The following is a 16,911-nucleotide window of genomic DNA, read 5'->3' as shown; positions in this document are numbered from 1 at the left end:
ACAGCGAGAGTGAAATGAAGACATGACATCTAAATAAGTCATAGCCTTATTTCCTTTAACCACAGAACATAGCACACGGGTGGATATCGCTGCCAGTGGACGAACGATCGCTCCAACTTCGACAGAATGAGCCTGAGAAATTAAACAAATGGCGTCTTCAGCTGTGGCTTGCACTGAAGGGAAAAGTGCAGATGTGTCTTTGGCTGCAGAGCAACAAAAGCTTGTGGCATGAAAACAGAATCACACTGTAAGTAAAGCAGACAGATGACTGCTCCTCTGCAGGCAACGCAGGAGAAAATGTTACGTGTTTGAAGTGCAAGAAGCCCTCACCTCCGCCACAGGCACTCCCTCTGGGGGACGGCAGTGCAACACAATCATGCCATTCAGAGGCACCTCGGCGCCCTGGGGGTCCTGCTCAAAGTTCTTCCTCAGGTCTAAAGGAGAGAATAAACAGCCTGCATTAAAGATCAACCACAACAGCATGAAGGAGCACCAGAAAAAGCAATTTGTTTCATGTGTGACCTTCTCTGCTCACACATCGGCCTTCCACGAAACCACGACACCAGCTTGTAGAAGAATAACCTTTCCAGAGACAATAAGGTCGGCGTGGAATCAAAGCCACGCGGACTTGCTTACATGCGATCCGGACAGTTGCCTTGCGGCTCTTGGAGGTTCCCAGGTGGCTCCAGGCGACGCACAGGCACCAGTAATCCTCGGGGCCGTGAAAGTCCTCCACCTGCTGCCGCGACACGTTGATCATCACCTCGCGGATCTTCAGCCCTGCGGACGAGACGGTTGATTGCTTAGATTAGCCTTCATTATGTCACAGGGATGATCAATCAGAGAGAGGGAGGTTTGGCGAGTGAAATCTGAATCTGATAAGATTATCAGCGGTAAACAGATCTGCCATTTGCCAGGAGGAGGAGGAGGAGGAGGAGAGGAAGTCAAATCAAAAGCATTTCAGGGATTTTGCTCATATGAAGGACCTAAACTGCAAAAAGCCACAGAGCTGACCACTTTAATGCAAGTACTGTTATCTATGTTATTACTGGCCGTTTGCCAAAGTCTTATAAAAACTTCAGTTTTGGCGAACAGATGGGCGCCAATGTAAAACTCTGGGTGTACTAGAAATTGTTAGTGAGCCCTCATATCCTCTTTCAGGATCTGTAAAACATAATCCATTATCCAGAAGTGACACTAAATGCTTTCCAGCGGAGACATTAACTGAGAGGAGGAACACATCAGCCTGTTTTCGTCCCCTCGTTTTTTGTCCTTTGAAAACATTTGAAGGGGCTATAATTTAAGGTAGAAAAAGAGACGCTAAACAACGCAATTAAACACCGCATCCGAACACAGACACGCTCTGTGACAATCAAATCGTCTATTTCTGCAGCAGAACTTTGACTTAATGTCACGCAGGTCGTTCATTAATATCTGTATATTGTGTGTGATAATGAGCTGGGCGTGAGACAAACGTTTTCAGAGACAACTGATGGGAATTTAAAAGCCTTGTGTTTCAATTAAGCCCGACTATGCACAAAAGATGACAGGCTGGGACCATTAACGTATGATAGGTGGCTTTACTGGGTATCGAGGAAATTGCAGCTTTCAAGCGACATATCTGATGTTTATCTGGCAAAGCAGAAACTTGAATTTCAGTCCGCCAACTTGAATGGATTCATTAATACATGAATGCAGAGTTATGAACAGCCGTTGCTCTGTGTCAAGTGTCCGACCTTGATGTTCCACACAGCCTACAATTTAGAAAGCACAGAGAGTGACAATCACAAATACCCACCTCCTCAGAGAAGACTATTAGAGCCTACGGGCGGATCCTGGGGAGGAGGTGGTGCTGATTAACTGAGCAGCAGCGATGCGGCTGTGTTGCTTAGGTAGACGCAGCAGTGAGCATCAGCAGAGCGTTAAACAGGTGCACAGAGAGTCATGTGTGGGAGAAGCAGCGTGATTCAGCTTCTCTGCTGTAACTACAACCCTTATTCCAAAAAAGTTGGGATGGAAAAGCAAAATATGAGATGTGATAATGCGCTAATCCTTCTTGACATGTGCTCAACTTAAACACAGTTTTACCTCCTCCTGCTCTTAATTTTTGAATATGATGCATAACACATTTCAAACAGGAGACAGGAGCAACAGGATGCTCCAAAAACACCTGTTTGGGTATGAAAGAGCATCCTGGAAAGGCTCAGTCGTCCACAGGCGAGGATGGAGCGAGGTTCACCACTTTGTGAACACATGATTGGATGAAGGATGTCACTGCATGGACTCAGGGAACACAGCAGCCACGCTGAGCTGAGGCTGCACACCTCCAACTTCTCAGCAAGGCAAACAAACGAGCATTAAATCAGATACCAGCTGCTCACAGAATGATTGAAAAAAGGAAATTACTGCCTGATTTCTTTATCAATTTGACAATAGTTTGTTTTGCTGCCTCCAGAACAACATGACCTTTAGTTTTAAACTGCAACTTTAAATACAGCCTGATTATATTTAACGGCTAAAGGAAGGAAAATTAAAGTTAGAAATCTGATTGATTGAAGTCTTGGCTGGTTTGGCGACACCAGTGGTGGCGTATCTGTCTACAGTGCCTCCAAACAAACTCACACTGTTTTAATAAAAGCTTCATATTGTCAACAACTGGCCTTTTTCCAGCTTCTGCCATCCATCGCCTGCAACTCTGATCTAACTGTAGCTGGTAGCTTATTTCTTGCTCCATTATTCAGATGCCAAAACATGCCCAAAACGCCTTGTTTCATAGATGCATTTTTGATGAACATTCACAGTCAGCACTGACCCCTGTCTCCTCTGGCTGCTTCACAATAAAAGGCCCCTCGCGTTTCGCCAGTTGAATGCTTTTAATGTGTTTGCAGCAGCAGGAAATTTGGGGTTTACATTAACAGTAACTCAAAGCTGACGCGACTGCTGGGGGTTTAACAGAAAACTGCGAGGCTGCATCATTTCCTGCGAGGCCTGTGTGGGAATGGCGGACTCAGCCACTAATAATTCGAGAGAGAGAGAGTGAGAGAGAGAGAGAGAGGGAGAGAGGGAGAGGTAATTACAGATTGTAAATAAATTGAAAGGCTATAGCTGAAAGAATGTTGCGCATAAATAATATCAAAAGAATTCAACCTTAAATTAATAACAAATTAGTTACTTTTTGCTACTAATTGATTTAAATGAATATTTCCAGAACCTCATAGTAATGACGTCACTATTAATACTTGTAAATCAGTGAAGGTTGCACTTTCCACTGATTTTTAGTGCAGCTAACAAGTCGTGCCTAACAACACATCTCAGAGCAGCTGTTCAAAAATCGCTGTAAAGCTCGGCCTCTTGTGGCTTATTGCTTAATTACGCAGCCCTGCACTTGTAGAGCCGTCGTCTCTCCGCAGGCTTTTGCCATCACGCAGACAGCAGCTTAGACATAGGCTGGGATTAAATGAAAACTAATAATGTGAAATGAAAGGTTATCAAAGGGAGCCTAATGAAGTAATGTAAAACAGAAATGTTCTCTGAAGACACTGTAATCCTCAGCAATGACTGACTGATATTATGTACAACACACACACACACACACACACACACACACACACACACACACACAGCACTCCACCTACTCCTCCCTTCCACCGCTACAAATTAGAGACTTAATCAACATGGCTGACGGAGTGAGAGTGAGGCGAGTTTAACTGCGGGGAAATAAAAACACAAGGTTGCACTCTGGTGAGAGGGCAAATCTGTCATCACATCATCAGAAATATGCAGCGTCAGTGTGGCGTTGTCCGATTCTTTAAGCTCAACGCAGCAGAGACAGAAACGAACTGGGGGGGGGGGGATTATTTGAATATGCACTCTGCTTTAACTCAATGCCACTGAAAACACACGGTCATCATCAGCTGCTGTGCAGCGAGCGAGAAGATGGAGAGGACGCCCTTTAAGTCACGGAGGTATTGCCGTTATTTGGGATTTGTGGGTGAAACGGACATGAGCATCACAGAGGAATGCAAATTGTGGCTGCGCGTTAAGTGTACTTCAAATCTGAAGAAGCAACTGCAAGCTAAGCACAGCTCCACAACGCTCAAGCACCCTCAGCTTCTGGTTACTTCAAATCATTCAACTTTTTTCAGAGCAGCCGAACTGCAAAATACATACATGTTGCATGACCTTGTTAGTTTTACTCGTAATGATTATGGCAGATTATGAGGCGTAAACGAGGTTATGCAATGACGAGTCACTCAAAGGTAGACGTACGGGAGGCTGCACACCCTCTGGCATGCGTGAGGACTCGTGATGGGTTTTCATTTAGGATAATGCTCTAATAAGTTTCCTTGTTAACGCTGTAATGTGACAAGCACTTCTTAATGGCAGTGATCTTGTAATGTAACAAGCTTTTACATTAAACGCTGGTCATCATCAGTCGGCACGTCAGATAAACACCCCTAAACCTGTTTAGAAATCAGAGAAAAAGTCACTTTATATCCTTTCAACTTCAGGCTTTGGCTCATCATCAGAATAAATCCAGATAATTAAATTCAAGGACGACTTTGCATGATGTGGATTTGCCAAAATGTAAAACACAGAAAAACACAGAGGTTCAATATCCAGATACTCAGTGAGCTTCATCCACGATAACGTGTTGTCACTTCTCACCAGATCAGCTGCAGGGTGCAGGAGGAAGCTCGACAGGTGTTCCACAGGTGTTATTTTTAACTCCTGCACAGATGAACAGACGACAGGTCAGTGGACGAGCTGAAGTCAGGGATGTTTCACAGGTGTGCCAAAAGAGAATTCAACTTAAAATCATGTTTTATTGATTAACAAATTTAGGGTGCGTGGTGAAATGTACACACACGTAATAGAGATTATACAGAAAATGAAGCAATCTGGACTGTTTCTGCGCATGCAGGCAGATCTTTTTATGTCAGATTCAGAGTTGCTCCGCGTCCACACCTCTAAAATGCAGCGAGTCTAGCGCCTCACTGATGGCTGAATTCCCTCCTCTTCAGCTCAGTAACGTCATTTCATCTGACTTAATGTGACGTCTTTCATGGAAGAACAGCGGACGAGTTTGGGTTCGGAAAGAATCGTTTAACTTCATTTGTGCCGACTCCAGCAGATGCACGTTGACTCAGAGCAGAGGACACGTGCACTGAAAACCGGTTTGGTCCACACGGGAGCGAGAGTGAGGAGTCTTAAAAATGGCAATTTAGAATTTAAAATTCTTGTAAGCAACTGTTAGAAATAACAAAACCTCACACTTCCACGTCTGTCTTTGATTTAACCTCTAAACTTCAGTAAGTGCTTTGTGACGAGCAATTTCACTACTGGGTTGTGACAATAGCCTAAAGCGCCGAGGAGACGAGGGAATGGGTTTAGGCATGTTGTCTCTTAATTCACAATGTTTTTTTTTTTTTTTTTTCCACAATCAGACCTCCTCATCTTTATTAATGACCAGGAAAACAGAAGAAACTAATGAATAAACAACAGTCTACTGTTCCTGATGCAATGCTTTATGCTGAAAGCAGACAAACTGACTCATAGAGGGCTGGAGTGAGCTACAGCTCTGCAGACTCACTCCAAAAACTCCTTTTCTGGCACACGCACGCTGAGAGACCACGGAAGAAAAAGAAAATGAGGAAGCCAAAAGCGGCGCTTTCCACGTCGGCCCATGCACACACAAAAGCGTGAAGTGCTCGTAATAAACGTACGACCACACGGAAGGGCGGCCGTTGTTTACTGGAGTGAGGGCCGCGGTGCTTCTGCTGAAGGCGAGATAAAAACAGGAGAGGAATCAGAATGACACTCTGACTCCCAGGTTCCCTCACATTTGGCACAGATCAAAGAGCTCAGCCGCTCGTCCAAGTAGCCTGGAATCGCACTCGGTGACACTGTGTCAGAGAAATTATCCAATAACTGCTGGGTCATGTCATGACATCCGACCACTCCTCTGCATTCACGAATACAAACGTCCATTCGGCTGAGCCTGTTTTCTTCTCTGCCTTCCCTTCAGGCTCCTGCCAGGGGCTCTTGACAGAGCGCCACAGAGCCTTGACAATAAACCTAAGGGTGGAGCAGCTTTCACTGGCCCCTTCAATCATGCCCTTTAATATGTCTCTAATGCAGCCTCTATAAAGGAGTCGGGAAGAGATACACCAGTGCTGATGCTCACTTATCATCCCACGTTGCTCTCGCTCTGTCTTTCTGTCTCTCCTCTGGCCGGCCTGGCACGGGGCCCGTGGAGTGATTTCTCCCGGCTTTGGCCCATTGTTTCGCCTTGGCTGATTCTATGAAAAGGCCCCGAGGGAGCCAAGCAGCGCCAGCTACAAGTGGCTCCTGATCCGAGAGGCTCAGCCGAACTCGACCGGTCCGGCTCAGCTCGAAACGGTCCGGGATGTCTCGGTCGCACTTGACGGCGCTCTGGATGGCGGGTTTTAAGAACCCTGCTCGTCTGAGGGATCCTCGTGAGGCAGCTGTGCACATTGCGGGTGACACGGCGTGGGCTGCGGGTTGAGGTGGATGGATGTAGCTTCAGGAGAGCGTCTGACTGATGTGAACTCAGCTTGGGGGAAATGTTTGTGTGATGTGACATGGCGGCGTGCAGCTCAGCATGTGGGGGCTGCGAGGGCTGGCTGAGGGCCAGACACAGACGAACCCTGCTAGACAAGCGGAACATGCTCCCAGCAACATCTTCAGTCTGGTCCCAGCTGTGTGTGTCATACTTAATCCTGGAACCAAAGGGACGCATTACTCCGCGCATAAAAAAATCATGATAATTCAGCCATTAAAATGCTGCGAGTCCTTATTTGTGTCATTCCCCCAGTCGCTTTGTTTATGTTTATCCAAAAACCCGCATGTCTGCTTATTAGGAGCAAGTTTTGCATACACAAGTGGCTTTCACTCTGTGGGCCACTTCATTTGTTCCATCCATTTCTTTAACTAACAGCGACGCCGAGAGACTCCGAGCGTCTCGCTTTCCCTCAGCGGCCCCCCACCTTTCTTTCTTTGTCCTGACTTCATGCCTGGTCGATGGTATCTCTCAGCTGGCCGGGATCATAATACACAACACTGGAGTCGGTCTTTGACGGAGCGTCAACAGGAATGGATATCCATACTTCCTCGATCCCCCCCGCGTTCACGTGCTTTCCCTCAATTGCTATCTCCTCATCGGTGAATCTGCAGGAGCTGCTATCCTCTCCTCCTCGAGACGACCGGCGTGGTGTCTGTTTCAGCCTCTCTTTCACTCCTATGTCCTCTCTCTGTCTCCTTCATCCTCTCTTTCTCTTATCTCTCCATCAGGGTATCATCCTTTCAGCCGCCCGCCTATAAGCACAGATATCCCCTCTGTTCCGCCTTCCTCTCTGCTCTTCTTTCACTCTGTCCTTCAATAATCTCCTGAGTTCTATCACTCATTTCCATCCCTCACCCCTCTTACAGCATTTCAGCGCGGACAAAAATAAATTCGTTTTCTGCGATAGGTCAAAGGATGCAGGGAGCTGAAAAAGAATCTGTTTTGTTTACAGCGACTGCCCTTCTTCCATTTTGTTTCTGGAATTTTAATGCAATCCGCCTATAAATGACAGAGACTGAGTGATTTGCTGTCTGCAAAGACTCGATGCAGTTTCATTTTGAAGGAGTTTATCAGAGCAAGCTGTTTTCCTGAAGGGAGGTTAAAATCTGGGTAGCAATGATTACATGAAATATCCAGCTGAGCCTTGTCTGCCTGTGGTTTATCAAAAGGCTTAGCAATTGTAAAGGGATAAGGAAATAACACTGTTGCGCTGTATTCGCGGATACTGTGCAGCAGTAATCGTGTCCAGAAAGCTGATCAATGGACCTTTTTCTTGGCAGAATCCAAACTTTAGATCAGCGACGTGAGAATTTAGCTAAAAGCTGAATGAAGTATCTCGGATGTCAAACTTTCTGTGTTATAATTTTGCACTTCTCGCTCTTTCCTTCTCCTCCACGCTGCAGCTCACTTTCAGTCTGAATAGAGATGCAGGTGTTGTCTTGCGTTCGGCCGTTCGACCCTTCACGGCCACAGGAATCCCTAACGATATTTGAGTTACAGGACTTGGATGTGCTCTCTGCAGACAATGCTCTCCATTTGTGTTTATGCGGGGCGGCCATTACTGTCAGCCCCGATCAGCCTCCTGCCTCGTGGCTCAGGTGCTACCTTTGGTGCTAAAGCGAGGGCACGAACAAATTAATGATGATTTTGATTCATGTAAAGCCAGAAGCTATGTTTGTTCGTAACATCCACCCTGGGTGGTTAAAACGCTCTCTCATGAGTGCACGATACATATTTACACTTTTTCCTCAAACAGTTATGCATACCCACAGGGAAACCTGCAACCACCTCAAGGAACGCTCAGAACTGCTTCTGAAATGAGTGGAAAAATATCTCGTATAAGCAAACTGATAAGATACTGTAAATTCAGTTCCATTTACTTCCTCAAATCCCCAGTGTGACTCAACAGATGTGGACCGCAGCAATAAGCCTCCCACTGGCCGACGATTGCATCCTGCGTCCCTCGGCTCTCCCTTTCAGCCTCTGTTGTTGTTTTCGACGAACAGACACGATGACAAGCGGCTGATCTAGCTAACAACGGCCTACACTCGCAGGACAGAACGTGTTAAAAGAAACAAGCATCACTGACTCCAGTCATGACTGAACGTTTGTGCTTTGAAGCGTTGAAAACACACACGTCAAAACAACTGACACAGTACGAAACAAGTAATGTAACAGGCCAAGAATTACCAATATTAACACTTATACATGTTATTATCATGAATAAAAGCTGCTAATGCACTGTCCTGTAGAGAGGAGTCATGGGTAACTCAGGTGCATGCGTGTGTTAAAGTCGACATCACATCCTGTCTGTCAGATTCTTTATATTCGTAGATCAAAATCCAATCAGGTTTTTTCTTCTGTAAAGCAAAAAAATCTGATGTGTGATTAAGTGAACCGGTTTAGCTTCACAGAGCTAGCATTCATTGATTAGCTAGCTAGCAGCAGCGTGGTATGTTGGGGCGTTTTAGGCCAGCTCACCCTCTGTGAGAAAATTTGTCTACTTCCTGAAGTAATTAAGCTTCTTTAAATCCCACTGGATTATCTGAACATGTGTTGGCATAAAGCTAAAAACTGGATCAGTACTTTATTACACACACGGGTACGCTGTGAACGATGTTGGAGTGATGGCCGCCACAGCACAGCGCCCTCTGCAGTTAGGGGTTAGCTGCCTTCTTCAAGGCACCTCTTCAGTCCAGTCCACCTCTGCATCGATGGTCCACGCTGGACTCCAACCGGCCACCCTCCGGTCCTTATGGGCCGAGCTGCTGCCTCCACTTGTGATCTTGTTTTCTCGGGTGTCTTGGATTGTCTTCTTGGATTGTTTGTCCACCAACTGCAATCACTGTTGTGCACCGTCTGTTTCCAGGTAGTTGTATCTTTGATAAAACACATTCAGCACAGGACAATGCAGACTGTCCAGAGGGTGTTTCTTTATTCAGCAAAACAGAACTGACCTGAAAGTGCAATTTTCATTCATCACTTACTATTGGCAGCACTGATACTTCAGGCATCGATCCGAAGTCGACCACATGGTGTATCATTAAAGCAACACTTAGCACTTTCTGAGTTGTTGAGATTTGTAGCCTGCCCGCTCCTTCAGCCCCAGAGACCGACTTCCATCAAGCGAGACGGCCTGAGAAGATGTATTTTCTTCTCCAACAGGTTAAAAAGCAACTCTTTGGGCGGACGGACAAGTGCTGTGATACTTGAGGTGCATCTCGAGAAGTTTTCATCTGTTGTTTTAGCCTTGTTCTCTCCAGTTTTTTCATTTCAGTATTTTGTCTTGACCGAGGGCAATTGCAGAGGACACCAAGACAAAGACGCCGACGGGAAGGCTCGACTTCTCACCTGTTAGCTTACCCCGCCATTTTCTGTGCTGCGTCGATATCATGGAACAATATCTTTCTTTGCTATCCCACCAACCGCCTGAAGACCACCACAAGCAGCACTCTGCCATGTTGGTGTTTGTCTGTCTTTGTGGGTATTTTAATACCGAGGTGTGAAGAGACGCACAAGCAAACAATAGTTTTATTCAAATGAGGCAGCACACAGCAAACTTTTGGCGTTTTGGTGAAAACCGGAAAACAGATGTGTTAAGAACAGACGTCTGAAAACCGGGGTAGTTTCTGCCGCATCCTCTCTCAGCTGATAATTTGCCGAGTCTGACATTGTGCACATCCTTCGGAGGACATTCGCAATAAAGCTTTAATTAAACACTTGCAAACGAGTTGATTTCAGACTAGCACTCTGCAGGAAGTTTAAAATTAATTGGTAATACGTAGCAGTGTCTGTCATCTTCAGGTGCTTTATACTGAGAATATGAAAGCCTTCTCCCTCAGTTACTGTGATTAAATCCCTACAACCATGTGAAGGCAGCGGGGCAGATACACACGATAAATCTGCATCCTCCAGTCTGAAAAGCAGCGCACCGGGCAGAGCCGTTGCCCGCAGTGATCCACTGTGTTTGCATTGATTAAATCATGTGCAAACAACACCAGGTTCCTGCACGCCGCACAGACTTCCACACAAACTTCTGCACACATCAAACCGGTCGGCTGGTGTTGGGCTACTTTACGTGATGTCCTGTGGCCGCGCTGGACACAAGCAGTTCACAGCGAAAACACGGAGACAATTAAAAGTTCACTCTGTTCTCATTATCCCTCAGTCCTGCTCTCTCTGCCTGTCTCCTCCTCTCAGCCTCTCTTATCGAAAAAACACTGGATTACCAGCAGGCAATATTCCCGTGCGTCATGGCCTCCTTTTTTTTTTTCTGTCTGTCAAAAAAAGTGGCGTCTCATTTAAATTCTTGAAATGCATTTTTAGCTGCGACACGACGTGATGCAGCAGAATTACAAAAAGTAGGTTTTGACGATTCGATCGCACAAACGGCTCAAACTTCTCTTATTCGTTTCGCTCGCAGAAGCCTACAACAGAGCGTGTAGGTTAAACACAGGAGCTCACAGGGAGGCATCAGCGGGAACACGACATAACTCCAGCGCTGCCCTTTCACTATCTCCACCGTTCATCTTTAAATGCCGCGGCGTCTACCTTTGGCAGCAGATTTGTTGTGCCTTATTATATTCACGCCGACAAACGGCGCATCGTTCAAACATTATTTTCCTACTTGGAGAAACTCTCTCCTCTGCTTTTAGTGAGCTATTTTCAAAATGCCACTCCAATTGCCACAGCTGTTGGAAAGGAATGAGGCCAGTAATGAGACTGGCTGAGAGGTTTAATGTCTCTCTGTCTGCTTTAGCTCCAACCTCAAAGTTTTCATTAACCATCAAAAGCTTCTTCCTGTTACTCCACAGTGCTGGGGCCTCTCAGGAGCCTTTGCTTTTTTGGAATAAACAGGGACATTTTGGGGAAATACTCTTATTGGTTTTCTTGCCAAGAATCAGAGGAGAAGAACAACGACTCTTACATCTGTATGCAAAATACTGCATGAAGCTTTGGCACAAAGGTTAAAAAATCCGCCTACCAGCGCCTCTAAAGCTGTCTCATTAACATCTTATAGCTCAGGGGTATTCAACTAAAATTCAAAGAGGTCCGGTTAGAGAAAATTTCCTAAAGCAAAGGTCCAGAACATCATAATGTCATAACGTTATGATTTGTGTGATATATACACTGAAGTAGCCTAGTAGTTGTATCAACATCTGCATGTAATCAACATCTGATCAAATAAAGAAAGTACAATTCAAAAACATTTCGACAGTATTTATTGTCACTTAACATTAAACCAGGCAGATTTGAATTTAAAAATGAAATAGAGAAAATAAAATGTTTTTTGAAAAATTGTGCATTATAAAAGAAAGTGTTTAATTTTAGAAAAAGTAAAAGTGAAGCAACAGCTTGAATATTCCTTTTTCTTTGTTAACTTTCACATCTTAACAGTCTCAACTAATTTGAAAATAACAGCTGAACAGTTACACAGTTTCTCTTTCTTTCCCTCTTTTCCCACTCTCGCCGTTCGCTTCTCACTCCTCATCTGACTGCAGTCAGAGTTGCTATGTTTATCGTCCGCAATGCAGAGATGCGACTGGCTGGGTAGCATCACGTGGGATGGCTTAACTCGCATGCAATTGGTTTGTGCGTTTCCTGAGCCGCTAAACCGGTGCCGTAAAGACTAGAAAAGTTGCGCCGGTTAAAATATAAGTGTCCCGTCAAAATTTGAAGTCCCTTAATAATTTACTGGATATAGGTCCGGGTCCGTATAGGACGGTGTCTGGGTCCGGACTCGGACCGCGGTCCGCCTGTTAGTGACCCCTGTATATAGCTCATTTCTTCTCCTCTGGTCCTGACAAAGACATTTCTCCATCCTCGTGCTAAGCTAAGTTAGCAGGCTGCTGGCTACAGCTTCATATTCAGAGTACAGAGATGAGAGCGGTATTGATCTTCTCATCTAACTCTGACCAGAAAGCGAATAACTGCATTTCCCAAAATGTCAAACTTTTCCTTTAACACCTGATGAAAGCGTTCTGGTTCCCCGGCGCTCATAACTCATTCATACATCTCAGAAAACTCAATATTATGTCTTGACTGAACATGCTACTCGCTGCACACCACCCGTCTGCTCTTAACAGTTACGTCTTAGACTGTGAATTCCTGTAAGTTGTCAAACTGCTTTTCTCAAATATAAGAAAAGCGAATAAACAGCACAATGCAGCGCATCGAATGAACTGATAACAGCGACAAAATGAGGGGAACTGTTTTGATGTGCGACGTTCAGCGTCCTTTCTTATCTCACAAAACATTTCTTTATTGATAGATGCTGTATCGGGTTGACAGCACACCATTGCCCAGTTAATGGTTTGAGTAGCACAACAATGTTATTATTCATAATAACTGCATAATGATAATAAATGGGCTTTCATTAGAAATGCTACAACCTTCACTACATCCTGCAGTGACACATGACAGCAAAGCCTGGTCTCCATCTTCTGCAGACAGTACGCTCCACTGTTTACTCTTTGTACTCTTGTACAAAGTGTTTGATGACAGCGAAATATTCACACACAGGTGTCTCAAGATTCATTGGCAGAAAGCTTTTTTTTTTTTTTTTTAAACTACCAACCTCCACGGCGGGTATCTTAGTTCCAGCAGGAAATACACAAACCGCAAGCCAAGAAAAGACGACTCTTTCAACATCTGACACTGCCGTATTTGCTGCTCTCTCAAAGAAGTGGTGAGAGTTAAGTTACCTGCACGGCGGCATCCTGCTCTAAATAAACGTGGTCTGGCCCGAACCTGCCAAGTGCACAGCGCTGCATTAAGCATCTGCCTGACACATAACAGGGCTTAAACTGAACGTGCATTGTGTGTGCTTTCTAATGTTGGTCTATTCAAGGCTTTTTATAACGTACAAATCTTTCGTTTTTCAAGAACTTTTACGTTTGGACATTTTTTACAAAGAGCTCCCGTTTTCCTCAGCGTTAAATGTTGAGAAGTCACAAGACAAATAAAGCTCCCGCTGGCTCATTGTCATGGAAAGTCGAGCAGTCAGGATTAGCACGCAGAAAAGATGAGTTGCAGGTATGAAATATTTAGCCATGACATGGTGTTAAAAATATCTTTTCGCTCTGCTACACATCTCACAGATTGAGAAACACAACACAATTCATCCAGTTGGAAGGGAGCGTCTACCGCGCCAGCTTTCCTCATGCTTACGGCAACAGCAGTTGGAGCTATTCACAGGAGCTGTAATGGATGTTTTCTTCTTTCTGTTTCTACATTTCTGTTCCTTGTCTGCCGCCGTGTCTCCTGGAAGGCACATGCGAGCTAAGACCGAATCTGAGAAAAACAACACAACACAAAGCTAAAATATACAGCCGCCTCTGGACAGACACGGTTTCTGTCCTCTGCTTCAAACCCGCTGGTCAAACAACGTTAGGCCATGTGTTATTGAGTCTGTCTGCATTTAATTCACAGCTTACTGCTTTAATAGCTACAGCCCCCTACTCGCTGCTGAACCCAGGGGCCATTCTACCACCTGAGTCAGACTGCTGCAGCTCGTCCTGAGATGCAGCTGTTCAGCCGCCTCCTACTGATGAAGCTGGATGAGCAGCCAGAGGAGTCTCACGCTGAGGAGAAATGTTCATTTTCTCAACATGTAGCATGTTGACCCACCTCCGCCTGTGTTCAAAGCCTGAGCGCAAACATGGAAATCATCAGCGACAGACACTGTTTAGAAACACGGACTAAAACCCCGGTCATGTCCACAGAAATCCTCCGTATCCCACACCAGTGAATACTAAAGCATGTCCAAGCAGCAAAGCCTCATATCTTCATGCCGAGCACCCTTCTAGAGGTTTCAAGCAGAGCACACAACATTATAATACTCCTGGATGCATTTAAGCTTGAATATTTCTGTGAAAGAGAACATTTTAAGGGAGAGGGAGGGAACGAGCGATGAAGATGAATAAAAGAAAAGCACAGATGGTGAAAAAACATGTTCTAATGCTAATTTACACTGGAGGCTATATTTTACCAGCATAGAATCTTTAGATAATATTTACACGTGGTATTAAAATGCAATCTGTGTCCGGTCACATTATTTGGATAAGGGAAAACACAAAATGGAACATTACATTTGCTGAATTTACAAAAGGGGGCAAATTATCAAGAATTTGTCACAGACAGCGTTTGACAAAGTTTACAGAGTTCACCCAAACACCACCACTCACAAAACTCTGCTTTTTTTAAAGGGAGTCTGGGGCTGATTTGCTGCTTCCCCAAATTACTCACGTGCATGTTTTGCTCTCAAAGATCTGATCTCGATGAGAAGAATTCATTAAAATGAAATTAAAGCCATAAATAAAAGAAGCTGCACAACCAATAGCAGTCACGTTAGCGGCTCTGTGAGGCTGTAATGAGCTGAATGCTAACAGCAGCATGCTAACATGTCACAATGACTCTGTTAACATGCTGAAGAAAGTGGGTCATGTTTGCATGTTCACCGTCCATGTCACCATGTTAAAACATGCTAACGTTTGCGAATTAGCACAAAGTGAAATTTTGATGTGACGGATAACCAGAGCTGCCCCAGTTAATCCTGTGAGGCACCAAACGTCAGGACAATCCATCCAAAGGCATTTCACTCAAACTACAACTGTAATAATCTGATAAAAGCGTGAAAACAACTCAAAATATTTTGTGTAAATTCACCCAGAAGATGTTCGACATTTCACTGGATAAGTGAAATCTTTGATCTGCTGCTGGTGCCTGATGAAGAGTCCAGGGATCACAAATGACAGCAGGATTCACCCTCTGGGGAATGAATGAAGCCATGAATGTTTTTACAAATTCTCAGTAATTACTGAGACACTTCGGTCTGGATCAAAGCAATCTGCTGAGCCAGATGACCAACACTGTTATTCCATATCACAAGGAAGGAAAAAAAACATTATTTGACTCTGATGGACAGATGGCTTCATAACATTTGGAAATGTGTGAATACTGAACACATACATGTACTTCAGTTACATGCAAAAAAAAAATCACACAACATTAGTGATGACCTGCTCAACCCAATGATGAAGCTGCAGTCATCATTTCTCCTCGACCTAAATGGGGTTTTAGTATTATGTTTGCAAAAAATGCAATTAGAAAACACACATCAAGCTATTATTTTTACACATTACTGAAATCTGATGAAAAAGTACCGCAGAGTTTTGAATTATCGACTTTCTCAAAGCCATTAAACGATAGCACACAATGCTGCGGCTATTATTTTTCTCCATTTTACTTTCAAAAAGCAGAATTTACCCAAACAAAAGAAATAAATATGTCATGGAGACCGTCCCAAAGCCAAAGCAGCGAGCATTAAAGGGGAATTACTCCCACCCCTGCTCATTTAATGCTGGATTGAACGCCGGGATGTGAAATCTCTTATTTGGACCTGAAAATGAAGCCTCAGCTTTCAGAGGGAGGCTGTTGGAGTGCGCAGTCACACCAAATGTGGGCTGTGAAAGACGGCCAGGTCTGGTGTTCTTAAAAATCAGCTGATACTGGCATTAATGTGGGGACATTTTGTTCTCCTCTTGTTTTTTTTCCTCTTGAGGCACCATCCAATAAAATAACTGACTGTTTCTAGATATCTTTATGTCATGCCAGAGGGCCGCTGCTTCGCGGACAGTTTGCAGTTCGTCTTCTGCACTGAAGCGCTGAGCTGCTCTGCCTGCGTTCAGCGCGCTCCGTCCTGAGTCGGATTACAAGGCGGCAAGACAAAATGTCTTCCTAATGAATATTGAACCCCGGTGAGAAGTTTTGACAACCAACCAACAGAGCAACCACTGCACTGTGACAGCGCCGAACAAGAGCCGCCATTGTGCCAATTAATCAACCTATTGGCTTAATGCTCCACGCTGCACTCACGTCGTTGTTCTAGTAGGTTTTGTTTAGTGGGACAGTTGCTGTGTGTATTAAGTATAACTGCTTCATAAGCTGAGGCTGAAACAGACCAACTGCATTCTGATTAAAATACGGTTTTCTTTAAACCTGCAATGATGATGTTTTGGCCACTTCCTCTTATTTTTCCTTTGTTACTTTATTATTATTTGCATTTACGTTAAGCACTTTGTGTTGCATTTTATGCACGAATTATGCTCTATAAATAAAGTTTATTATTGTTATTATTATTATTATATTGTCCAGTTTTTGACAAAAACGTGTGTAAATAAGCAGCTTAACAAAGTGATGCTTATTTGCACATCCAGCAGACGTGGCGCAGGGTTAGCATTCATTTGATGCTGCGCTCCTGCTGCCTGGTAAATGTCTCCCCTCACAGCTCCGTTTTTGGTCTCCACCAGGCAAAACGTATGTTA

The 16,911-nt window shown here is 44.5% G+C and overlaps 1 protein-coding gene across 1 annotated transcript in view; it reads right to left on the bottom strand.

Annotated features, from left to right (window-relative positions):
• Positions 1 to 16,911, bottom strand: part of LOC143337931 (netrin receptor UNC5D-like) — a 145,628-nt gene that overhangs the window by 40,062 nt on the left and 88,655 nt on the right. The window contains exons 3-4 of the mRNA XM_076757947.1: positions 637 to 780; positions 331 to 434 (exon numbers count right to left, since the gene is read on the bottom strand). Of these exons, the coding sequence (XP_076614062.1) occupies positions 331 to 434; positions 637 to 780 (248 nt within the window). The remainder of the gene's footprint in view (positions 1 to 330; positions 435 to 636; positions 781 to 16,911) is intronic.

The sequence above is a fragment of the Chaetodon auriga genome, chromosome 19, assembly GCF_051107435.1.
Source record: "Chaetodon auriga isolate fChaAug3 chromosome 19, fChaAug3.hap1, whole genome shotgun sequence".
Taxonomy (NCBI): Eukaryota; Metazoa; Chordata; class Actinopteri; order Chaetodontiformes; family Chaetodontidae; genus Chaetodon; species Chaetodon auriga.
Note: the sequence above shows the minus strand (reverse complement) of the source record. Positions and strands in the feature narration are given on the sequence as shown.